The sequence below is a fragment of the Symphalangus syndactylus genome, chromosome 1, assembly GCF_028878055.3.
Source record: "Symphalangus syndactylus isolate Jambi chromosome 1, NHGRI_mSymSyn1-v2.1_pri, whole genome shotgun sequence".
Classification (NCBI taxonomy): domain Eukaryota; kingdom Metazoa; phylum Chordata; class Mammalia; order Primates; family Hylobatidae; genus Symphalangus; species Symphalangus syndactylus.
This window is the reverse complement of record NC_072423.2, coordinates 156,855,278-156,882,128: the sequence shown is the minus strand read 5'-3', so window position 1 is coordinate 156,882,128 and position 26,851 is coordinate 156,855,278. Positions and strand designations below refer to the sequence as shown.

The following is a 26,851-nucleotide window of genomic DNA, read 5'->3' as shown; positions in this document are numbered from 1 at the left end:
TGTGGGGAAATTAGGCTGTCAGAAGAATGTGTAACAGACAGTAATTACCTTGCTTTACTTGTGGGTACCCACACCACACTATGCTGAAACGAATGTGAATAGGTCCCACGACAATTTTAAGGCTACTCTGTGGCCTTCAGAATAACTAATGTTCATCCATATAGAGTTGACCACTTTCTCCTGAAACATCATTTGGCAGTATGGCGTGCTTGAGGCTGACTGTCTGGAGATAAATGGGTTCTGAGCACACCCCCAGCAATACTTGAGTGTTGGAAGACTGTGAAGAACAATAAAGACAGTACCCCAGAAGTGTGACTGTTATAATGATCCAGGCTCTCTGATACTCATTCATTCCCTAGCCATTCTTTAATTGAAATTCTTGAGTGTCTACCACGTGCTGAAGGTGCAGAGGTGGGTAGTGCATGTCTCTGTCACCGAAGCCTTTGGGGACTGTAGAAGGGCAAATTAAATAGCAATATCACTACAGCTCTGCAGGAAGTAAAGTTAGGCACACGGTGGTGGTAGCCCAGGGTAGAGATGACTCACTGCACCTGCAGGTGGGAGCCTAGACAGCACTGAGGAGGGGACACTCTCTCCAGTGCAAAATTCAAAAGGGTGCCTAAACCCTCCAATAAATATTTGAATGCAGTATTTGGAAAAAATAAAAAGAAAGGCAGAAAATCTATGGTGAACAAAATATGAAAATTTTAAATAAAGCCAAGATCAGTACTGCCGATGTTTCCTTTTGCCTCTTTCCTATGATAAAGTTGGAGTATGGCTGAATACGGGAGCTGTGGGTTAGGATCCCATGGAGACGATAATTTAGGAGGGGACTGTGCCATCTTAAAGATGGGGCGTTGCAGCTAAGAATCACAGGGGAGGATACACTCACGTGGAAGGGGTGACAGGAGTGAGAAGTCACTTGGATTTAGGGAGTGAGGGAGAAATTTAAAGTAATACCCAGATTTGTTGTTTAGGCAAGAAAAAAGAAAAGAGCAGGATACTGGTAATAGCATTCTCAGAGGAAGCAGATCCAGGAGAACAACAATAGGTTTGGAGAAGCCAATCAGCTTGGGGGTTGGCGGTACGGAGTGTTAAGTAACTGACCATGATCCTGCTGAGACAGTACCTGCAAGGCTGGATGGTTGACTGAGCTACAGGTAAAGATTTCTGAGTTGGGCTACAACAAATAGGTGATGGGTGAAGCTGGGGCCCTGAATGATGGGGAACAAAGGGCACCCTGACATCACCAACCTTTGTATTGAGGGACTTGCGACCACCACCTGCAATGCTCCTGGCATCATTAAACACCCCCCACATCATCTATGCTAACAGTTTAGGGAGTCTCAAAGCATTAAATACAGGTCTGGAAAGCTTTTTCCTAAAGAAGTCAGCTGATTGTGCCTCCAGGAGCGCATTCACAAGATAGTCACCGGGCTGTTTCCAACATGAAATACTCCATCACTCCATCAGTAATCTGTCATTCTGAATTTTGTTTCTGGGAACTTGTTTTTTCTGAGGTTAAAGGGTCATACAGAAAACTGTTCAGACTTTCAGACCAGCTGCATTCCTTCTCTGCCACAAATTAACAAACCGGCCTTCTGACACGCATGTCATTTTGGTGTAGGGCCTTGCGGGGGCAGTCTTGCCTCTGGTCTGTGCGGGCTGACCCAGACACACTGAGAAGATGGAGTTGACGCATCCAGTGGGGAAGGTACAGGTTAAACTCGTCATTCTGCTCTACTGCATTATGTGCTATGACTGTATAACACCTGTTTTAAAATTAAGAAATTTAGAAGTGCATTCTTTGACCCCAGTGTGTGCACAGCAGCAGAGTTACAGAAAGTGCATCCTTACCAATGCAGAGGGGAGACGGATAGTTCCAACGGCGAACGGTCCCTGGCATACAGGAAATGTGGGAACGGCCCTGTTTAAAAGAAAACAAAAGAAAATACGTATAACTAAAAACAGAGTACTTAAGGATTAAATGTTTGAGAATATCTGCATTTTTTCCTTTCTTGTTTTAATTATATTTAAAAATTCAAAAATTGTGAAATGTTTTTACTAATGATTATTAATGATTCACATTTTGCACCAACATAGAAAAGTATCCATTTTCACCGTGTTTCTTTCTACTAAAAACAAAATCTTGCAATGTCCTTTTGACCAGACCATACTTCGACCTAGCTCCTTTCTTGATACTTAAGAGTACTGAATTGGGCAAAATACGCATTTTTTTTTTTTTCATTCGCTAGAATTTATAGCTTGTGGCCTAAGAGGCTGAAAACAATAAGAAAGTACTAGGTGGTGATTAGAAGGCCAAAATGTCAGCAATACAAAGTCTGCTTATGGAGAGCTAGCTTCGGTGGTTGTCTGTGGTTACAGGTCACATGACTACCAGGTTCAGCAAAGCACTGGGTCGTTTCTTATCACAGAAAAAGGAGACTTCACATTCATTTTCTCACTAGACATCCTCACACATCACATCAACCTGCCTGCAATGAAATTAACCCTCATCACTCAGGGTCTCTTTACCCTGTAAATACATGAATTCTCCCCTTTCTACTTGAAAAAATCTGTTCTAGTCTTTCTCATTGAAAAAAAAATCAAACAGTAGCGGGTTAAATTCAAAGATGTTTTGTGCTAACATCTCTTTCACAATAAAAGAGAGGTGATCCATGAGACCTCTGTGTGCGGTCTATTTTTATTTTTTTCCTGATCGTGATTTGGTGGCCTTATCAGCCAGGTTTGCTTATCTCATAAATTTCCATTTGCCACCCACAATTGGCATAGAGGCAATTGAAAAACACTATTTAATGTGTGTTAAATAATTCCAGTCACACTGGGAACGCATCAAACAAGCATTTGCACTAATGCAGTTATCAATGGCAAACCGATTCCCTAAACTCTCAAACATTTCATACTCAATCCACCTGCCACAAACTAACTTTTTCATACCTCTTGATATTTTTAAGAGTAGTTACAGTAAAGAAGACTATATTTAGTTTTACAGAAGATACTCCAGGCAATTTTGTGCTGCTGGCATTTATACTCTCTGTATCCCCATTCTCTGATGCATTAAATTATCCTTATAAATTTCCTTCTGAAAAAGGGAAAACGTAGAGTTCAAAAGTCTCAAAAAATTTTCATCAGAGGCTACCAATAAAATGGTCATTTATTACCAATCTAGGTAATATTCTGCTATGGATTTTGCTATAAACATTTCAGATGAGCGATTCTAGCTACAAGTTTTCTAATAAATCAAAGCAAGATAGGACCCTGTGGATTTATTTACTAGTTTTTACACCAACGGGAATTTTCTTTTTTGTGTTTTAAAAGACGGTTAAAACAAGTTGAGAGACGATGGAAGTCATACATCATTCCAATATTCCGGATTTACTTTCAGCGTGTGATGTCATGGCAGGCCCCTGAATCTCACTAGGCATATATATTTATAGACACTCACGTGTGAACTATGCAAGGAACAATGCTTTTCATGACTAATATGTAATTGATGCATCTGTTGTTCCAAATATATTAATGTGTTAGTAAAATTGTCAGTTGTTAGCAATTAAAAAAAAAATCCAGAATCCTTTTTGGCTCATGTGAATGACAAACAGCAGCTTGTAAACTCAAAGCTTGGCATTGTTTGTAACGAAGAAAAGAAACACAGCTTAGTTTGCATTTGAAAAACAGAGCTAATCAACAGTCTGACTGGACTGTGCAGAAGTGTGTCCACAGGACTCTGTCCCTAAGCAGCATATTCAATAATCCATTATCAGAAATTTCTTTAGTAAAGAATTATTTCTATTTGCTTCTCTGAGAGCTGTGATAACATCACTTGTATAAGAACGGCAACAGAAACTGCAAAGTCTCACCGTCAGGTAGAAAGAAGATGAATATCCATGAGCAAGAGCAAATATTAAAGTTTGGGAATTTGGGGGAGAATAGATGTAACATGGTATTTACCTAATTTCAGGTAATTAGAAAGCAAGCCCCGAACAAGGCACAAAAACAGCATGTCAGTATAGATTGAGGTGTCTCTCTAAATGAGATCCTTGAGATATGAAAGATAATTCTTTTTTTTTTCTTTTTTTAAGACAGGGTCTTGCTCTGTCACCTAGGCTGGAGTGCACTGGTGCAATCTCGGCTCACTGCAACCTCCACCTCCTGTTTCAAGCGATCCTCCCACCTCAGCCTCCAAAGTAACTGGGACTACGGGAATGCGCCACCACGCCCAGCTCATTTTTGTACTTTTTGTAGAGATGGTGTCTTGCTATGTTGCCCAGGCTGGTCTCAAACTCCTGGATTCAAGCAATCCTCTGACTTTGGAATCCCAAAGTGCTGGGATTACAGGTGAGAGACACTGCACCCGGCCTAGGATAATTTTTCTGACACACCATGTGGATCAGGAACGTCGTGTCCTAAAGATTCAGCCTGAGTAGCCTGAGTGTGTTTGGTTACAAACTTACTGAGGTGGCTCAGCGTTCAGGAGTCCTTACCCGCTACAGTTTCCACTACAGAGACTCTCGTTCTGCCGCCCACCTTTCCGCAGAGTTACAATTATTGTGGTACCCACCAAGGTGGTGTTACAATGTAAGTTGTGGGTTTGTTCTTATGAAGGTGGCTTTATACATTGATACTGGTTTCTAATACAGCAACAATAGTTTTCCTTTACTAAAGTGTGCCAGTTATTGCACAGATACTTTCTGTAAGCTGAAAGCATACATCACATGGTACCCATGTCCCAAGGTTGATCAGGAGTAGTGAGATTTTGTATATAAAGCACTTGGTAATGCCCCCCTTTAGTATTCAGTATTTGCCAGCCCCTGTTCTTGCCCTTAACTTGATTCAGTGCTACATAATATTTACCCCAATGTATGTGCAGAAATTGAATTCCACACAATGGTGTTATTTCACTGCTGTAGTGTTGTGACTCTGCATATAAGAACATGGCTAAACAATTTTCCTTTAAAACCTATCGGTTTCAGTGTCATTATAAACACACAGCTAAAATATTCTATTACCTGAATTAACTGAAGAGCTGGAATGTCAATCAACTTATATATTTCTCCTGACTTTAGAATATACACATTTTGATTATCAATTTTTATTGCTGGCAGGGAGAATTATATAATAATTAGGCTAAGTGATAGAAACTATTCTGAGAGTAGGCTTACGCATGATTAAACTAGAAAATATTAATAATAAATTAGAGAAAAATGACTACTCTTGCCATACATTAGATTATAAATCATTCATCAAAACTTTTATGTAAAAAACTCTTGGCTGGGCACAGTGGCTCACACCTGTAATCCCAGCACTTTGGGAGGCCAAGGCAGGTGGATCACCTGAGGTCAGGAGTTCGAGACCAGCCTGGCCAACAGGGTGAAACCCCTTGTCTAACAAAAATACAAAAAGTAGCCGAGTGTGGTGGCAGGTGCCTGTAATCCCAGCTACTTGGGAGGCTGAGGCAGGAGAATAGCTTGAATCTGGGAGGCGGAGCTTGCAGTGAGCCAAGATCGAGATCATGCCACTGCACTCCAGCCTGGGTGACACAGCGAGACTCCCTCTCAGAAGAAAACAAAAAACAAAAACTCTCTTTATACAGAAGATAGTAAAAGTTCATTTAAAAACTTCTACTTATTAGTTTTCAAAACTTACTTAAATGTTTTATTTTGGTGCCTTATCTACCTAGCCCAAAGAGGGCATTAATGATGACTTATATTGAATACTGACAACAGTTTGCCGAGTAGGACATACACATTCAGAAGCAGATTCAATTACTGGCTGCCAGGAGAGGACTTTCAAAGAGACAGCATTGATATTTTGCCCCTAGAATGCTCTGTGCATAGTTATTGGGAACACATACATTTTGAAATAAAACAACTGTGAAAAATAGAATGCTTAGCTTTGAAAGAGTGCTTTATCACTTAAAAGCTGTTTCCAAATGGTGATGAAGATGACCAACATGAATGATTTAATATGAATAGTATGATTCACAAACTGAGTGAGGAAAACCAAATTCACTTTCTGGGTACAAAGTGAGGGCTTTGGCTTTAAGAGAGCTGCACAAAGATGACCGTGTGTGTTAATCCTGAGCACTGAGAAGAAGTATACCTGCAGGGTGTACCCGGGCTCACACTGGAAGGACAGCACGTCGTTCACCATGTACCGATCCCCGATTTTGATGCTGTTGCTGGGGAGGGCTGGTTCTTGGCATGCGGCAAGACCTACAGCTAGAAATGCAAAGACAAATGCTAGAAATTATATGATGTAAACAATACTCTTACCATTTGAAAAACCAAAGTTTCTTTCTATTGCCCTCCTTCTGTAGAAATGAACAAAGACTTCAGCTCTTTCTCTTGTTATTCTACCAAGAAGACTTTGAGTACCTTTAAACCAGAGCTATGAGTTAACTCTTAAAAATTAAGTTAAGTGAATCAAGGCTTTGATTTAAATAACAAAATTTGTTACTTCCACATTGAGTATAAAAGATCCCAACTTAAATATATACATATTGTTAAAAATCTCTTCAAAAATTGTTTTTTATGATATGTAAAACTCCAGGATATTGTCCTCTTACTTTTGTTTTTCAAGCATACTGAGCAGTCTTTATAAAAAAAAATTTTGTGTAAATCTGGGAATTCTGTTCTTCTACAAAAAAAAATGAGAAAAAATATTTTATATTCAATCTCTGTCTCCCTCTCTTAAAGATAACAAAAAAGGATCTCATGAACAGTCTGTTCTTCATTAAAGAGAAACAATATTTACAGAACCTAAAGCTGTAATCCTGTACTTTCCTAGATGAATTGCATTCAATTAAGACACTCACAGATTTTTTTAAAGGCATCACATAATATTGGAACTCGGCCTAAAGTATCAGATAAACTAATTCTAAAACATTGAAACTTCTCTGTATAAATCCTTATCATAAGAATAAACAAGATATGCAGCTATCATATTTTGTAGAATCAAAAATTGATTTTAGTTTATCAAAAGGTACAAACTTTACATTATGAGATGAGCAAGCTCTGAGGACCTAAAGTGTACAGCATTGGATGTTGATGGATATATTAATTCCATTTAATTTAAAAATGCATTTGAAATGGTGCTAAGGGCTTGTTGAATATGAATAATTTATTCTATTATCCTAACATGTCATGAAGAAATAGTGGAGAAGGGCTTCTCTAGGTAGGCCAGCTTCACATTCTTTATGTGGCCTTGGATTCACACTTCAGTTCTTGTACTTCACAGCAACAGGAGTGAACTTCTCAGATTACTTAACTGACTGCGACTCTCAGAAAGGAAGCTGGGGTGAGGGAGGTGAGTAGGACTTTAGTTAATCAGAAGCAAAAACAAAAAACAAAACAAAAAAAACCCAGCAGGAGAACAGGTTCACAAAGGGGCAGCCCCATGCTAGTGGTCCCCAGGCACAGAGAGGACGCAGCTGCCTGCACTGCCCATGGGGCCGGTCCCCACGTGGGGCTCTGCCCTGAGGCCAGTTGGCTTTCTCTGCTTCATCTGCTTCATGCCTGCTCCACGTCTCACCAGACTTCACTTTCGGAAAAACAAAAAAAAAAACACAAGTGCAAAGATAAAATGATTAAGAACTTCAAAACCAGCGGCCACCAAGCACGAGACCCAGTGTGACTCACGCAGTGCCCACTCAGGACGCAGCTCTGGGTCGAAGCTACAGAGTCAGCACCAAGGTCAAGGGAAACCCTGGGTCAACCCTGCATGGCTGTCACCGTGCCAGATGCATTATACTAACTACAGTCCCCACCAGACCCTCATAGCCAAGCTCCTTGGGTCTGATATTAAACAAAAGGCAAAGTGAAGTCAGCCTGGCTGCAGAGTTGCACAGGTCAGTGTGTCCGTGTATATGAGCCTGATCGCTTGTGTGTGTTGAGCTAACGGTACATTTCCTCCACTGCCTTGATGTTGGAGCCTGTAAGAGATGTGTTCATCAGTGCCGACCCCAGACCGGCTGAGTCGCAGGCAACACCATCCCAAATCCTTCACCAGCTTGCCGAGTGCTTCCCCAAATCTGAGAGGGTGAAATGGAGAGAGAAGTGTCTCCATTTTACAGTACTGAGATTGTTCATTTGAGAATCCCACGCTAGGAATCCAGGTCAGAATGGAAAGCAGTGGTACATAAACCAGCTGAGTAATGTCAGGCCACAGAACCCACTGATTCTGTATAGAATGAGTAGGTATGAGGAGTGCCATGGACTTTTTCTAAGTTGAAATAGATTTTTCCTTAAATGTCTGTCTTTTTAGAAGCATGAAATACCATAAGCATTAAGCAGCAATATATTTTATTCCTACCAGAGATTTTCAAGCCATTGGGGCTTTACAGAGAAGATAAAACTGCCAAATATGAAAAAAATATGTACAATCACTTAGGCCTTTAACTTGTTTTACTAATGTAAGTCTAAAATCTTTTGTTTTAACTTTAGAATATAGATTGCTACATTTAAATCCCATCCTTTCTTTCCTACCACATATTAGCAAGGTCATCTACCATACATCTCTGAGTTTTTTATTTCCCTCTGAAAAAAACGTATACTTAAAATACTAGGTACACTTCTAACTGCAGTCGGGAATACTAAAAATCTACTTTAGGGTGAAACTAAGTCATCCTCATTCTGATATACTTCAAGGACACACCAGGTGACACAGAATTAAGAATATCGATTACAAAAACAGGTTCCAAATATCAAGAAAAAATATTTTGAAATGAAAACTGAAATATTACAATTCATATTAAAGTCCAGTCACCAAACTTGCACGTTTTACCCATAAGATATGATGTGTTTTTATTTATTATATGTTGATTTATATGCAGTTATTACATATTGATTTATTGTCATTTTCTCCTTTCTTGAATTCTATTCGATTGATCCTCTGGGAAAAAAAAAAACTTGCATTTATATCTGGCCTTTAAGGAATTATAATTAATTTATAATTAATTATAAATAAATGAAAAAAATAAAAACACACAAAAATACCATTTTGACCAGTGTTTAATATGGCCAGACTCAGGAAGCAGTTCTATGCACAGCACAATATTTGAAATGTAAAAAGAACCATCTTTTCTTCTCCCTTCACCAGTGTCACTACACATCCAGTATATGTTAGCAGCTAAGAATGCAAAGAGATAAATACCTGGCATGTGTAAAACTATTTTTCAACAATATTATTTAAAGCTGCTATTATATTAAACGGAGTGACAAAGTGCGTTAAGTGATTGATATGATCAGAGCCCAAGTATTTACCATACGTTGCATTTCGCTCATAAAGATGCACTAATTTGCCTGCAACTAGGAGTAATTCAAGTCACTGTGAGAACAGTGTTTTTTAATTTTTAATTTTTAATTTATTTATTTATTTTTGAGACGGAGTCTCACTCTGTCTGTCCAGGCTGGAGTGCAGTCGTGTGATCTCGGCTCACTGCAAGCTCTGCCTCCCGGGTTCATGCCATTCTCCTGCCTCAGCCTCTGGAGGAGGTGAGACTACAGGCGCCCGCCACCACGCCCGTCTAATTTTTTTGTATTTTTAGTAAAGACGGAGTTTCACTGTGTTAGCCAGGATGGTCTTGATCTCCTGACCTTGTGATCTGCCCGCCCCAGCCTCCCCAAAGTGCTGGGAGAACAGTGGTTTTTTGTCATGGATCAGGGAAAATACTGCAGACATTTTTGTGTCGGTAAAGGTGTGTCAGATGCAGGGGCAGAAGACAGCTGGGCTTGACAGACAGGACAGTGGTGGGGATGTTAAAGCACGGCAAGAGTGGAGCACAGGGGAGCTGTGAGCTTTTTTAGGAATGGGGTGAAACCTTTTGAGAGAGAAATCATCCATCTACAGAATGGCTCCGAAACAGCAAAACCAGAAAGGAGGTGGAGGAATGTAGACGATAACATAGAAGACAAGGCTGTGAACCTTCTGACCTTTAGGGGACAGAAGGTCGCCTACTGATGAATTTTTGGTACAGAAAAAATTACACTATTAATATTTATTCACCGTGTTAGTCAAAATGTGAAACAAATATGACATGATAGGAAGTAGGCAGGGTGGTGTTTGGTGATAAATATGAACCGTGTATAAGGTAAGCTTGAGTCCATACAAGTATACATAATTCTCTTTTCAGATTTTTAAAAAGAATCATGTACTTCAAAAAAAAAGAATTTTAAAAAGAATTATGTATGATACTTCTTATCACATCATCTTTGTTAGGCCGGGCATGGTGACTCATGCCTGTAATCCAGGCACTTTGGGAAGCCGAGGCAGGCAGATCACCTGAGGTCAGGTGTTCAAGACCAGCCTGGGCAACATGGCCCTGAAACCCCGTCTCTGCTAAAAATGCAAAAAGTAGCCGGGCATGGTGGAGTGCACCTGTAGTCCCACCTACTCGGGAGGCTGAGGCAGGAGAATTGCTTCAACCTGGGAAGCAGAGGTTGCAGTGAGCCAAGGTCACACCACTGCACTCCAGCCTGGGCAACAGAGCAAGACTCCATCTCAAAAAATAAAATAAAAAATAAAAATAAAAAGAGAATGCTAATCAACAAGTCTCCCTTTCCTGAAGCATTTTAGAAGAAAGATGTTTGCAATGATGAAACTGACCTCTCACATTTTCAAGCCAGGGGTAGCAGTATCATATAAATAATGGGCAAACCTATACAAATAGACATTTATAAGTATTTATTTAGACACAAAACATAGGTATCTAGGAAGACATATACAAATAAAAAGAATTATTTATTCTTAAGGCAGACTAAAAAGAAGTCACAAAACGTAACTATGATAGGAAAATTCTAGATTAATTTTCCAGAAGCAGAGATATTTGGGAAAAAGTAAGCTGTCATATCGTTTAGCAAAATTTTCAAGAGAAGTAATTTCTACTTCTTTCAAATCATAGCATACATATGCTTTATACCATAAATGATAATGTATCATACGGGATGAAGCAATGTTTCTTTAAAAGGTGGTTCAAGGGCCAGGCACGGTGGCTCACACCTGTAATCCCAGCACTTTGGGAGGCCAAGGCGGGTGGATCACGAGGTCAAGAGCTCCAGAGCAGCCTGGCCAACATGGTGAAACCCAGTATCTACTAAAAATACAAAAATTAACCAGGCGTGGTGGCGCGTGCCTGTAATCCCAGCTAGTTGGGAGGCTAACGTAGGATAATTGCTTGAATCCAGGAGGCGGAGGTTGCAGTGAGCCGAGATCGCACCACTGCACTCTAGCCTGGGTGACAGAGCAAGACTCCACCTCGGAAAAAAAAAAAGAAAGAAAGAAAGAAAAAAAAAGGTGGTTCACAAACTATTAGGTCGGCTATCACTTTTAATGGCAAAAACCACAATTATTTTTGTGCCAACGTAATACATGACTCTGAATGCCCAGGTGCCCTGATTAAATGTGAAGACAACATAAAGGTAATTCTTGTGCAATCTGAACATTTAAAAACACTTAAACAAGAAAGAACAAAACACACGCAGTGGGAAAGGAGGTGGGTCTTTTGTACTAAAGTGTTTTATATAATAGTATCCATGGATACATTTTGTGTTCAATTCTAATGTTAAAATTTGGACATTTACAAATATGCTTCTATGTAAAATTGCAATTAGATGTAGAATGTAGCAAAAGAAGTTTTTAAACCCCCTGAATCTAGCCTATGAAAGCAAAGAATATAAAACATAGCCATCAAGAAGATGAGTGCCCTAATTTGACCAAAAATAGTTTAATGGCTTCACCTACCACTGATCATAAAATGTGAGCATTAAGAATCAGAATATAACAATCAGCCTCATCAGGTCCCTGGAATTTATTGTAGCCATTTTTCTAAATCCATCAGGCAAAATTCTGAGAAGAGTTTGCTTAAATCTTCCAAATGAAAATGATTTTAGAACACATGATAAACATGCAATTTTAATCAAATACTTAAAACAGGACAAACGGGACTTTTGTAGATATTATGAACTGAAATGACCTTGGGCAATTTTTCTCAATTGTGCATGACTGACAGAGTTTAAGGTTTTCAAACATCACAATTAGAAAAAAAAAAAAAAGATATTTCAAACTAGAGAGCTCAAAACATCAAAGTTGATAAGCAGAGAGCGAGTGAAGCAAACCCAAGTGAAGAGATTAATAGATGAGTAGCATGAAACAGGGTCAAGAAATGAAAATACAGGCACATACAGACACCTGAGTATTCAACACCCAGGTAGACCACAAACACTATGTGGAACATAAGTGGTCATTCTCTAATTTTGAAAAGAAAACAACTTGTTGGCTATAGTGTTTATTGTAATTAACCAAATAATTATTCTTTGGCACACGACACGCAGATGAAAATTCCTCTTTTTCTAGATGCACATAGGTATGATACACCCTAACACAGAGGTGCTGCTGATTATTTTTGTAAACTCTTAATTTGAAAAATTGCATTAAAGTTGAGATAATGTGCTGGAACATGGGTGAAGAAAGAAATCAAGTCACCCAAGGAGACATCACGTGAGCCTGACCATGGATGAAGTAAATGTCAAATGCCATGCTTACAGACAACTATAAATGTGCACCTCTGCACCCAGACTTCTATTCCACAGTGTGTATGGAGTCAGTAAGTCTTCATCACATACACACACACAAAATATATATATATATAGGGAAAACGCCATCAATAACATAGTACCTTACGAAAAGAAAAGAAACTACTGCTTTATTTATCATCTGGGAAGTTTAGATTGTTTGTAGAGGTAAAAAGATTTTGTCTCATCTGTAAACTGTTGGCAGCTTTGACACATATCATAAATGCTATTTCTATTATTTCCACTTGTTACATCCTGCAGTCTCTTCAAAGCATAAAGGAGTGCATGTCTGGTGACGAGGGAAGTGACAAAATACCTTTGGGGGAAGTAAAATGTTCTCCCGCTCTCAGGGGCTCACAAATTATATTAGCATTTTACTGGGGCAGAGAAACTCTGCAGCGATGAACTCTCATCAAGTTTAATACATGGTTTCCAAAATTTCTCTGGTCACAGGACTATTTTGGTCTGTTTACCATCCACCAACAACCTGGACCAGTATCCTCATACATTGGCAGATGGTAAGTAATGTATTCAAGGTCATAAACCAGGAAATGACATAGCCTCTCTATTACACATGGGTAGGAATCATGAATCTCAGTGAATTACAGACTCCACCCCAAACAGCCCTGTTTACATGCTAGGAGAAACCACAGGGGAAAAGTTTCAGGACTTTGGGTTTGGCAATGATTTTTTTTATATGAGACCACAGTCACAGGCAACAAAAGCAAAAATATACAAACGTGACTACATCAAACATGAAAAAGAAAACAATGGAGTGAAAAGTCTACATTCTGCTGCTAAGTGAAATAAGCCGGTCACAAAAAAGAGAAATATTGTATGATTCCACTCATATAAACTATCTCTAGTAGTCGAAATCATAGAAAAAAAACTGGAAATGTGATTGCCTAGGGCGAGCGGTAGCAGATAGATAGAATTAGTGTTTGATGAGTGTAGAGTTTTGCAAGATGTGAACATTGTAGAGATTGGGTAGAAAACAATGTGTATATACTTAATACCACTGAACTGTACACTTAACAATAGTTAACATGATGTCATGTTATTTATATTTTTGTCACACAAAAAAAGGACTGGAGAGCCCACTGAGTCTAGAGCTAGAAACATAGCACAAGTTTGAACAAGGCACCCGTGAGATACGGCACAGTTTCTTTTCAAACAGTCTGCTCATCTTCTTATTCTCTAATTCCAAGTACCCCCCACTTTCTTCTCCTTTTCTTCCTTCTGGTTTCGCTACATGCCCAGACACGCCACAGCCCCAGCTAACATTCCTTTCCTTATTTGAGAATGGGCTGACTCTCTAGTCCTCTGTGGATGACCCCTTCCTCCTCTCCCCTCTCCCCATCACACGCCCACCTCATCTAAGAAAGTTTAAATGTTTAGCCAATTGAGTCTAAATTGTGCGGTCCGACCCCAGCCAATGGGGAAAGGACACAGGTGCAGCAGTCAGGAATAAAAGCTTCTACTCTTCTTTGTTTGGGGTGCTCTCGTGGCAGCCAGCCCGGCTAGAAGCACCCTTCTGCGCAAAAGTACATTTGCTTTGCTGAGAAATCCTTTGTTTGACTGCTCGTTTTTCTTTATGACTCCGAGTTTTATTTCTTTCTTTTTTTTTTTTTTTTTTTTGAGATGGAGTCTCGCTCTGTCTCCCAGGCTGGAGTGCAGTGGCACGATCTCAGCTCACTGCAAGCTCCGGCTCCCGGGTTCACGCCATTCTCCTGCCTCAGCCTCCCGAGTAGCTGGGACTACAGGCGCCCGCCACCACGCCCGGCTAATTTTTGTGTATGTTTAGTAGACACGGGGTTTCACCGTTTTAGCCAGGATGCTCTCGATCTCCTGACCTCGTGATCCGCCCGCCTCAACCTCCCAAAGTGCTGGGATTACAGGCGTGAGCCACCGCGCCTGGCTCGAGCTTTATTTCTAACAGTACCTCTAATTTGTGCTTTACCCTCCCATAGCACAGACTACACTGCATTTTAAGTCTTTTGTTTACAGGTCTCTCATTCTTTAGCATGAGCTCCTAAAGATTGATGACTATCTCCAAGATCTTGAATGGCCATTGTGAATTTAATTTTCAATTAATCCATGGATCATGCACAACTGTAAGAAATACAAAGCAGTTTATAAATATGTGAACATCAAAAATTGTTCACGCATTAAAATAGCGAATTATGTAAATTTTTCTTTAAAATGGACTATCAAAAACAAGATATGATCACAGAATCTATCCCTGATTTCTTTAAAGCATTTTCCCACTGATTGGACATTATTACCTAACAATTAGATCACATGAAAACAAACGAGTCAACACACTTCGGTGATGAACTAGTTGCCACATGATTTAGAAATGCCGTAATAAAGCGGGCACACAATGTTGAACCACTGAAGGATTCTTAGCAGGATATAATTAATGATCTGATCAAAGTGACATTTTGGAATAAATCTGAGCATGGTGTTGTGTTGAAAAAAGTCAAGGACAGAAAGATCACTTGAAATTTATGATTATAGTTCATGAGAATGACAAGATTTGGGGGAACAGATATTTTAAAATGAGAAATAAACAAGTGCCCTAACCAGATAGTGTTAAAAAGGCTTGAATGCCAATTACAGATCTCTCATAAAGTATCGCATGACTTCCTGGTGAACTGTGATAGAAGCCCTCTGGGAAAGAAAGTTTTTACTTCATTTTTACTTATTCAACAGGATGTAAAGAATAGACAACCTGGTGAAGGAAAGTGGGGGGACTCCAAGCAGCCCAGCCTGATTTCCACTTCAAATACTATTTCACTTTTTAACACTCAAAACTTTACTCACCACCCATCTCAATCCCACTTTCGTGTTTAAGTCCACTCCCCTGTGTCTAGAGCCTTGATCAAAAGTATGACAGGACTGAGGTTTTCATAAATGATTAGTTGGTGGTTGGCTAAGTCACAGAGCCACTAGTCATTACTTATTCCATGTCTAGAGTCTTTATTCCCTAGTTACTTACCGTGAAACATCTGCAAGACCTACTGTAGAATAGAGAATTCTTTCAAGTTTTAACATCCAAGAGATAAATTTGGTAGAAAAACATCATGAACTCTAAAGCTAGTAAGAATATTCTGAAACCAAAGGAATGATTTAGAAAAATAGAATAATCATAATTTTCAAGTGAGCACAACTTGTCAATGAGACAATATACTTCTGTATCTAGGTCTCTATTGAAATACATTCTCTGTAGTATCATCCTTTAGATTTATCCATTATTTGGGAATAGAGGATATATGTGTGCTCAGATAATGCCAGTTTAATACTTGTTAAATATTTTGCATCCTGTGTCTCTATATTTGGGCTCAGAAACCCACTGTGACTCAACAGTTTTCCCTTTCTGTAGCATGCTTCTGTTTCCAAAGCCTAGACCTACCTAAATGATATTAGGGTTAATGAAAGTAAACTCACTCAAAAACTAAAGGATCTACAAAATCCTAAGAGTTCCCTTATGCAGTAAATCGAGCTCCTTGCCTTTCTAAGAACTATGTAGAATCAATGACTGCCAAGTATTCTTAGAATAAATCCTGGGCTACAACGTACTGCGCACTCTGGCTTTCGCCCCCTTTTTCAACCTTCTTTCCTTTTCTTCTTTTTCTTCCTCTTCTGACTGCTCACAGCCCTTCCTTGTTCTACATTTTTGTTTGTTTTGTTTCACAAATGTGCTAGGTTCTTTTCCACCTGGGGTCTCTGTATTGATGTTTTACTTTGACTACAGCGTTTTTTTCTTAAGTGTTTTTATGGCTGACTACTGCTCATTTTTTTTCTAGGGATACTTTTAATCTGAGGTACTGCTGTCATCTGCACCTCAGAACCCCGCCAATTTGCTTCAAGGTGCTTATCATAACCTATAACCAGATTTAGGTGTTTTCTTTCTAATTGTGCCCCCACCTCAAGAATTTAAATTTGACATCAGCAGAGACCACATTGGTCTTGTTGTCTGGTTGTGACTCTACTTACAGAGTCAAGAGGGTAGGGCGGGACATGTGAGTGGAGTGTGCATAATTGGTGTCCACGTAGGGAACCTACAAGACACTTAATGGGGGCAGGGAAGGGGAATAGAGAAGAATCACCCTCAGGGGAGATGGGAGGAAGGCCCACATGCACTCTGTGAAGGTCATTCCTAATGAAAAACAAACCAAATATCGTCTCCCATGAGGCACAAGGGCAGATGAACCCAATGGCAATTGTCAGTTTCCAGTGAAACCCTTTCCCACATGGGCAACATTCTATAAAACAATAGTGGAATGAGAAGCGGCAAAATTTATTTCATGATTGATGATTTTCTGAAGCAATAAGCAGGAGGTGAGCTTGTAAGGACATGACGTTACTGATAGGACTTACCACTTAAATAACTGACGTAATCGTAAGTGGCTGTCCCCAGAAGTGATTGTAGGATAGGTCCACCCCTGCCTGTTGTCAAATACATTAGAACTTGAAACTCCAAGGACTTGCGGAGGACAACTTGATGTCCATCACTTTATTTAGGAGAGAAGTCAACTGAGGCACCATGTGATTAGGTAATTTATTTTGCACCTGTCCCTTACACTGAGTAATTGTTAAAATGCCAAAATATCACCGGTAGAAGTAAAATTTTAATCTGTTATTAGTTTTTTGTGTTACACTCAACACACAAATAAATATTGAATGCCTAAAATAATATTGTAGAAGTGACTTCACATTCCTAGAAGAGGCTCTAGAATTCTCTATGATGTAAGACAGAAGCCAGAACTTACACTGTTTTAGATACTTCCATGGTCCCTGGTGCACTTAGAACAGCAAGGATAAGAGAGACATGAATAACCATTGACTGATACTAATGAAAGCAATTTTAATAGGACATAGGAATGCATTTTTGTGGCCAAACTGTGAAGTTGAAGGTGGGTCTTAGGAAAATTTTTTGAAATGAATATGTGGAAAAAGATCTTATGCAGTGATTAATATAGAAACAAATGCAGTAAGTGTCTTAACATGAGGCATTAAGGTTACTTATTACACTATTGGATGAATGCTGGTTTATACGGTGCTTCCTCTGTTGGAGGTAGTAAGCTCTCGTCTCAGTGCATAGAATGAAATCTCTGTAAACACACTCGCTATATTGGAGTTCTGCTTTCTCTATATTTCACATTTCCTGTGATGTTACTCATGTCCACCAAAATTCAAATTAAGAACTCTCCTCAGTAGTGTTAATGTAATATTTAAGTGCCATTAAAGCATGTATTAATAATTTGAATGTGCTTATAAGGATTATTATAATTATAGGGGGCTAATCCAAGTTATCTATATTCAATTATGGCAATGTCCTGCTAAAAATGTTTAGTATGTTTTATTTCAAAGGACATAAGGCATTTTCCAGAATTTTAATCCTCATTTAGATACTTCCTTCTAAGTACCTGTTTTGAGATGAGGAAATGAAATGTAGCTCATACATCAGTGAAAACAAGAATTAAGGAAGTATTTCAATGGCACATTCATAAGAAACGTGACTTCACAGTAATATTCTATCGACCAATGTAATCATCAGCATAGCCACCTGCAGAAATTAATTCAGTTAATTATAATATGTTCCCAGTATTACGTCAAAAATTCAGACAGAGTCCAGGCACAGTGGCTCAAGCCTGTAATCCCAGCACTTTGGGAGGCTGAGGTGGGAAGATGGCTTAAGCTCAGGAGTTTCAGACCAGCCTGGGTAACATGGTGAAACCCTGTCTCTATTAAGAATACAAAAAATTAGCTGGGTGTGGTGGCATTTGCCTTCAGTCCCAGCTACTCCAAAGGCTCAGGTGGGAAGACTGCTTGAACCCAAGAGGTTGAGACTGCAGTGAGCTGAGATCATGCCACTGCACTGCAGCCTGGGCCACAGAGTGAGATTCTGTCTCAAAAAACAAACAATAAACAAACAATACAAATTGAGACACAAAGATCACTTCTATATTTTCTAGAAAGATTTTTAAAAGACTATATTCTCACAAACAAGTACCTTTTAGAATATAGAACTAAGAAAGAGCTTATCTCTCTTAATTACTATGTTTTCTTTTCAAAAAGGTAATTATGTAAATAAATACCATTTCCTTTTATGATTTTATTGTCAGAACATTTAAAGCTAAATGTAAAGCCTAATAATAGCTATTTTAAAAATCTAGGTGGCTGATATATTTATATCTTTCTCTTTGGTTTGGCTGCCTTTAAAATTTTTTCCATTAATTTTTTTTGTTGTACACACTTTTTTTATGTTGCATCAAATACTTAGAGAGAAGGCAGTTTATCACTTTAAAAAATCTAGATATTCTTATTTTTTACGTTTGACTGTATTTTTTGAGTGAGATCTTATTTGTTCCTGACATATTTTTTCACTATATACCTAATTACCAATTATATAAATACATACAAGAATGACTTAATCATGTATAAGTTTTGAACTCAGTGCCTTTGAAATAGTAGTACTATATCACAAAATTATCTACATATGTTAGTAATTGCAAAATATAAAAGTGTGAATCAAATCAGGTACAATAGTAAAACATTTATGTTTAGCTTATAAGGATAAAAATCATTTGACTAAAGAAAAGGAATACTTTGAACTTTCAACTATACTAAAAATGTAGAAACAATGTCTCAATTTTACTCCTGCCTGGTAAAGAAATAGCATCAATTCAAAAATAAAAGAGTTGTTATATTTGTTTTCTTCCAATTACCTCTTTTTTCCTCATAATCACAAATCACTGATTCAAACACCTACCTTATTCAGAATATATTGTAAATGTGATACTGCGATTTTTCTATCAGGATTTTCTACTTCTACTTCCTTCTTTCCTTTCTTTCATCCCTCCCTTCCTCCCTCCCTTCCTTCTTTCCTTCCTTCCTTCCCTTTTTCCCTTCCTTCCTTCCATCCTTCTTCCCTCCCTCCCTCTCTCCCTTCCTGCCTGCCTGCCTGCCTTCCTTCCTTCCTTCCTTCCTTCTTCCCTCCCTCCCTCTCTCCCTTCCTGCCAGGCTGCCTTCCTTCCTTCCTTCTTTCCTTCCTTTTTTTCCTCCCTTCCTCCCTCCCTTCCTTTTTTTCCTCCCTCTATCCCTCCCTTCCTTTATTTCCTCCCTCCCTCCCTCCCTTCCTGAGGTTGCCTTTGGCATGGGTTTCATGTTTGAGGCCTTGTTCCCCCTGCACAGGCTTCTGTATCTACGAGCAGAGCTTCAGATGTCGGAGAGTGACTTCCACATTGGACCACGTCTACTACTGGGCTACTATTGAAGAAAGAGTAACCTAAATTTGCTTTGCAAAATATCTTAGTATTATATCTTATGGATTCTAAACATATTTTGTTAACTTCACTGGGTTTCCTAGTAGTGAATGTGATTTAGGAGAAAAAGCAACCTTTTAAGAAAGGCAGTGAAATAAAAAGCTGACAGAGAATTACTTTGGAGCTATTTTGACTCAGTAGCATACATTAACACTAAAGAAGCTAGGATAACTGCAGCAGTCTTTTGCTTGAGTTCAAACATACCGATTAGGTTTAGGATATTACTTTTGGATAGATGTCATTAGATGAGGTATTGAATGTTTCACTGTCTTGTTAGAAGTAAGCTAAATTAGAAATAACTTGGAAACACAGAAATACCTATAAGCTGAATCATAAAAATAGTCAAATTTAGTGAAGAAGGCCTGAAAGTGAAAAACATGATTATTAAACAAGTATTATTATATATTAAAATCAAAATAGTTTCTATTGTAAGCAATCTCTAAATGGAAAGCAATTCTTACTTAGAGGGAACCATCTGGCTAATAATTAATCTTTAAAGAGAATATGCATTAAATTTAATTCTGTAATTTACCTGTGCACATCTCTGAATGTTTTCACAGTTATGATGAAATCCATCACCATATTAAAAGTTATGTGGGGGACAGACAGAAAGATTTCATTTAAAAATGAGCATTCAAGAAAAGCTTCTCCACAGTTAACCTAAAAAATATTTTAGTATTCGTATAACTATCCTTGAACTAGGGCAATTTTCAAACCCCTAAGACCCTTAAAATCTCTAGAGTAATTTTAAAACCTACTAGAGAAATTTTCAAATCCTTACATTGTAAAACCCCATGAACTAGAACAAGATAAAATCCCATCCACTTGGGATGTGGAAATCTGCAAAATAAAACATCCCTCCCACTTTAACAATGTAAAAATACTAAACTATAAACTGATAGCTTTTCTTGAACTCATTCAGGGAGCTCCATGGCAGGTACCCTGGTGACCTCATTTCCTTTTCTTTCTTTTTCTTTTCTTTTCTTTTGTTTTTTAAGACAGGGTCTTGCTCTGTCTCCTAGGCTACAGTGCGGCGGTGCAGTCATGGCTGTCTGTACCCTCGGCCTCCTACGCTCAACTGATCATCCCACCTCAGCCTCCTGAGCAGCTGGGACTACAGGTGAGGCCACCAGGCCTGGCTAATTTTTGTAGTTTTTATAGAGATGAGGTTTTGCCACGTTGCCCAGGCTGGTCTTGAGCTTCTGGATTCAAGCGATCCACTCACCACAGCCTCCCAAAGTGCTTGGATTACAAGCGTGAGCAACCATGCCTGGCTTGGTGACCTCATTTCTAAAGGACAAACTCCCCCTGAAGAGATGAGACCCACATGCTATGTGTGCAGCAAAACAATGGGGAAAGGTGACCAGAAAAGAACCATCAGCTTAATATATGCCAACTGCTGCAAGTGGAGCCTGGGCCTCATGTGGTTCCGGACCCAGACGCACGGGGAGTGTGCCCTTCCATCCACAGGCCTCTATCAGCGGGCTATAAGAAAGGCTAGGGGCACAGCTGGAGCCCAGAAACAGCTCTCCCAGCCCCCAGTGCAGAGGCTCTGTGATGAGAATGGCGTGAAATGCCATGCATGTCCCTGAAGCTTTGCTCTTAGGAAACACAAACCTTAAACCACTGCAAGGGAGCAGCAAAACCTGCCATTTCAGGTTCTCATATTATACATAAAGTGACATAAGATTATTTGAAGGTAAGCTGTGTTCTATAAAAGGTGTATTTCAACCTCTAGGAGACCATTACAATATTAAAAAGTCTTACCTAATAAGCCCATAGTAGGGATAACTGGGACAATAAAAATAGTTAATTACACCAAAATCTGTCAGAGAATGTGGGAAGAAATAATAAAAAATCAGATGGGGTAAATAGAAACACTCCAATCTCGGGGCCCGTGTGTTCAATCTCGTTGTTCCTCCCACTAGCTTCCACCAGATCAATACTGAGTTCAACAACAGTCACTGCCACCTTGTTGCCCAGCAGTAAGATCGATCCTGTACACCTTGAAGTTAGGCTTTGTAAGTTCTCTTACAAAGATATCTGGATATGTGTTTTGTCACTGAAAATCTAGATCATATACATTAAACCAGAGGATTCTGTAAGATCACAAAGAATCTAGATCATGTACATTAAACCAGAGGATTCTGTAAGATCATCACGTACATTAAACCAGAGGATTCCGTAAGATCACAGATAATCTAGATCATAAACATTAAAACAGAGGATTCTGTAAGATCACACAGACTCTAGATCATCAACATTAAACCAGAGGATTCTGTAAGATCACAGAGAATCTAGATCGTGTACATTAAACCAGAGGATTCTGTAAGATCACAGAGAATCTAGATCGGGTACATTAAACCAGAGGATTCCGTAAGATCACAGATAATCTAGATCATAAACATTAAAACAGAGGATTCTGTAAGATCATACAGACTCTAGATCATCAACATTAAACCAGAGGATTCTGTAAGATCACAGAGAATCTAGATCGTGCACATTAAACCAGAGGATTCTGTAAGATCACAGAGAATCTAGATCGGGTACATTAAACCAGAGGATTCTGTAAGATCACACAGATTCTAGATCATCAACATTAAACCAGAGGATTCTGTAAGATCACAGAGAATCTAGATCGTGTACATTAAACCAGAGGATTCTGTAAGATCACAGAGAATCTAGATCATGTACATTAAACCAGAGGATTCTGTAAGATCACAGAGAATCTAGATAATATACATTAAACCAGAGGATTCTGTAAGATCACAGAGAATCTAGATCATGTATATTAAACCAGAGGACTCTGTAAGATCACACAGACTCTAGATCATAAACATTAAACCAGAGGATTCCGTAAGATCACAGAGAATCTAGATCGTGTACATTAAACCAGAGGATTCTGTAAGATCACTGAGAATCTAGATCACATACATTAAACCAGACCTTCTTGGAACTGCTTTTGCTATCATTACTATTTTACAGCCCATCTTTCAAATGTAAGTGTTTGATTTTTGTTTGAGAAATTTCCACCAGTGTCCATTTGGATGTACTATGGTTAAGGGGGCCTAGTTTTCATCTCTACATGAGAAAAGAACTCCTGAGATGGAAGGAGATGTAGATAAGCCTTAATGGCACAGGTTTTAGAACCAGGCAAACTTGATCCTCAGTATGGACTCACAAGCTCCTTGATTCTCCAGACATTTTTCAGAGAGCACTGACCTTTGGTGTCATTGTTTGTAAAACAGCCATCTGTATGTCACCTTCCTGGTAGGGTAGTCTGGATACCTCGCAAGGTGCTCAGTAAATGGTATTCGTAATAAAATGCACTTCTCATGCCTGCCTCTGCATGCCATCTGTTATTAACATTGGGGCTAGGACCCAGGAAGGCTAAAAATGCTCTATGCTGTGTTTCTTCATTTGGAAAAACTAAGCAGACTTCAAAAATACAGGGCTGTTTAAGGACAAATAAGTAAAAAGCGGTAACAAGTTTAGAGCAAGACCTGGCATACAGTAAGCGCCTACTTTTTTTTTTTCCATTTTTATTTCATGGACATAAACTTTGCTGAAAAATCTGAATTTAGAGATTTGTAGACTGGCAGTCCATATCTTAAAATAAATGCAAAAATATGTCAACAAATTTAAGATATCAGAAAATCTTTTGGCGATTTACATCAACAGTCCTTGTACCATTTGACGCTAACTGTAGTAAGGTTAATTCTACAAATACTGTTTATAATCTATATTTTTTTCTTTTTTTTTTTTTTTTGAGACAGAGTCTCACTCTATCACCCAGGCTGGAGTGCAGTGGTGCGATCTCTGCTTACTGCAGGCTCCGCCTCCCGGGTTCACGCCATTCTCCTGCCTCAGCCTCCCGAGTAGCTGGGACTACAGGCGCCTGCCACCACGCCTAGCTAACTTTTTGTATTTGTAGTAGAGACGGGGTTTCACCATGTTAGCCAGGATGCTCTCGATCTCCTGACCTCGTGATCTGCCCGCCTCGGCCTCCCAAAGTGCTGGGATTACAGGCTTGAGCCACCGCGACCAGCCTATAATCTATATTTCAAATTCTGGCATGAAGAATAAGAACAGAGAAATGAGTTCCTCTTAATACTTGAATGGCATAAACTATCAGAATGGTGTTAGCATAAAAAACAACCACTTGAAAAAGAAAATAACAAATAAAAATGTAGCATTATGTTTAGCCCAATTAAAAAATACATTAAATAATTAAACGAAAGCTTGGATTCTCAAAGTTCATCTGAATGAGAAATATGTTAGTCTTTCTTTTTTAATGAATGATATTGTCTAGGAATAAAGAGAAATGTAGATAATTATATTGATGGGGCCGAAGCCCAGGTAAGTGCATATCTCACTGTATATAATAATAAGCATAGACGAATTATTTCACTAGCACCTCTTTCCAACACAAATGAATAAAAACCCAAATGTAACAGGACAACTTTGAGAATGATAGGAGCATTCATCAATACTAACTCCCCCAAAACTATTAGTGAATTTTTAAATAATTCATAAATAAGGCTTATGTTTTTCTATCTACACAGATTCACAAAGTATATCAAAGTAGCAGATTTTCCAGACACATCCTACGTTAAGTAACATCCACTGAATCATTTTACACTGTCACTGAAGTAGTCCTGTTCATATGAATTGAAATAAACTTGCAGACAAATGCCCATAAAAAGCAGGAAAATTTAACCAGAATGTGAAACAGCCCTGTGGTTTGTGCCTGGTTTAGAATATTTATCCTCAGCTGGAAATCTGGCCTTTCAAAAATATGCATGCATTTACATCCTAGCAAACTGTTTATCTCAATTCAAAAGATCACTTATTAAAGCTTATCCATGTATTTGCTTATTTGCAACTGCTTATTAAAGGAGATGAATATCAATGTTAAACATTTTTAGTGCTTGAAAACAGGTCCTAAAATAAACCTTACTCTCATTGGAAATTCTTCTTTCGCTTTTACAATTTTACCTGCATAATCAAACGCCAAAAAAGATTTGTGAGTTTGACCTTTGTCATTCCATTTATCAGACTATTAACTCAGTCTCACATCCATCTTTAAAAGGTGAGAGTCTACTGTGCGATGCCTTCCTCCAATTAAAATGAATAATACACAAATGCAGGCACCGGAGCAACAACTCTCTGCTCATTCTTATTTTAACTGCCTTGGAGACCAGATAGAAGAGGCTTATGACAAGAATCTAGGCAGAAGCTAGGATTGTCCACCTTCTGGGGGATGCTAATATGAGTATTTTTTAATTACTGATAAAAAGCTAGTAATACTACAAGCGGTTCATTTTTGTGCTTTTTAATACAAACAACCTGAAATTATAGCAGTTATATCTAATTACTCGAGATTTGAACTTACACATTTACCCATTAATTTGTCTCTCATAATATATATTTCTTTTGTTTGTTTGTTTTTGAAACGGCGTCTCACTATGTCACCCAGGCTGGAGTGCAGTGGTGCAATCTTGGCTTATGGCAACCTCTGCCTCCCAGGTGATTCTCCTGCCTCAGCCTCTTAGGTAGCTGGGATTACAGGCGCCTGTCACCATGCCCGGCTAATTTTTTTTTGTATTATTATCATTTTTTAGTAGAGATGTGGTTTCTCCAAGTTGGCCAGGCTGGTCTTGAACACCTGATCTCTGCTGATCTGCCCACCTCTTCCTCCCAATGTGCTGAGATTATAGGCATGAGTCACCGCAACTGGCTTATGTATTTCATAGAGCCAGATTTCATAAGACTAAATTTATGCAAGTCTTACACAGTTTTAGAACAATAATATTTCACTGTTTAATAAGAGCATGATTTATTTTTTCTTTAAAAAAATGACTCAATGTAACAGTGGAAGCTGTATGCAGAAAGAGTTGACCTTACTTTTGTATTCCAGGTGGAAACCAGCAGCTGCCACACTAATGTCAGATTGGAAATGCAGGTAGAGTTGGTTGGAAGTACTGTTCAGCAGTGCTGGTACCGTGGTGCCTGTAAGAAACAATGCAGATAGAATTTTAACACTACAAATACATTCACTTTTCTAAATATAAAACATGAGGATTCTTATTAGGCTTACAAATCCCTATAGTTTGTCTGATTGCCACATATTTGATCTGAGTATTGGTTTTATTATGTATTCAGCCATTCTATTTTTCTAGGTATAATAAAAAGTTACCCACTGGCTGCGCTGACCTCCTCAAGTCGATGTGACACCTTTCTCTTGTGCTTTCCATTGTACAAAAACTCCTGTTGTCCCATGAGGTTTTTTTTCATTGTTTTATCCATGCAATCTTCTGCTTATTAAACTTATTGTTTTACTTGACATGAACAGACAGGAAAGAAAAGTTCAACAGCCAAGTGTAATGACGGCTGAGGGAGCAGACGGATCAGGTGGATACTGATCTGAGCTATCCTTCAGAAGACATTGCTTTTGACCATGTATATGTGCTCTTCCTGATCCCTTTGTGACTCATGCTGAGTAATGTTCCCCGTGGATCTGTTGATGATTTCAACTAAAGATGCATGAAAAGGAATATATAGGGCTATTCTGACATAGTGATTTCTTAATTGAAATGTTCTAGCCTGCATCACAGTAACTAACCGATTGGAAAGGGCAATACAGGTACCGAGGACCAGAGTAAGAAAGAAGTAATGATGCTGGCAGGTGCTGAGGAAAAGAAAATCGTTCATCACTCAGAAGTTTGAGACATTTTGGTGGAATGTATCATAATATGGAAAAATAATAGACAAGTTTAAGTCACTTTTTTCCTGATGTATGTATGTTCAATACTCTAGTAAAATCATTCTCTAAATTAGAAGTGTATACATACTCGATGTCAAAGAAATATCCATTGTGTAAAAATCACCACAGTGTAGACAAATTATTCAAGCACTGGTGTATAAAGGGAG

At 38.7% G+C, this 26,851-nt stretch overlaps 1 protein-coding gene across 2 annotated transcripts in view; it reads right to left on the bottom strand.

Moving 5' to 3' along the window:
- Positions 1-26,851, bottom strand: part of CSMD1 (CUB and Sushi multiple domains 1) — a 2,032,824-nt gene that overhangs the window by 211,867 nt on the left and 1,794,106 nt on the right. For both annotated transcript variants that reach the window (XM_055289255.2, XM_055289263.2), the window contains exons 37-39: positions 25,826-25,930; positions 6,121-6,239; positions 1,858-1,927 (exon numbers count right to left, since the gene is read on the bottom strand). In XM_055289255.2, the coding sequence (XP_055145230.2) occupies positions 1,858-1,927; positions 6,121-6,239; positions 25,826-25,930 (294 nt within the window). The remainder of the gene's footprint in view (positions 1-1,857; positions 1,928-6,120; positions 6,240-25,825; positions 25,931-26,851) is intronic.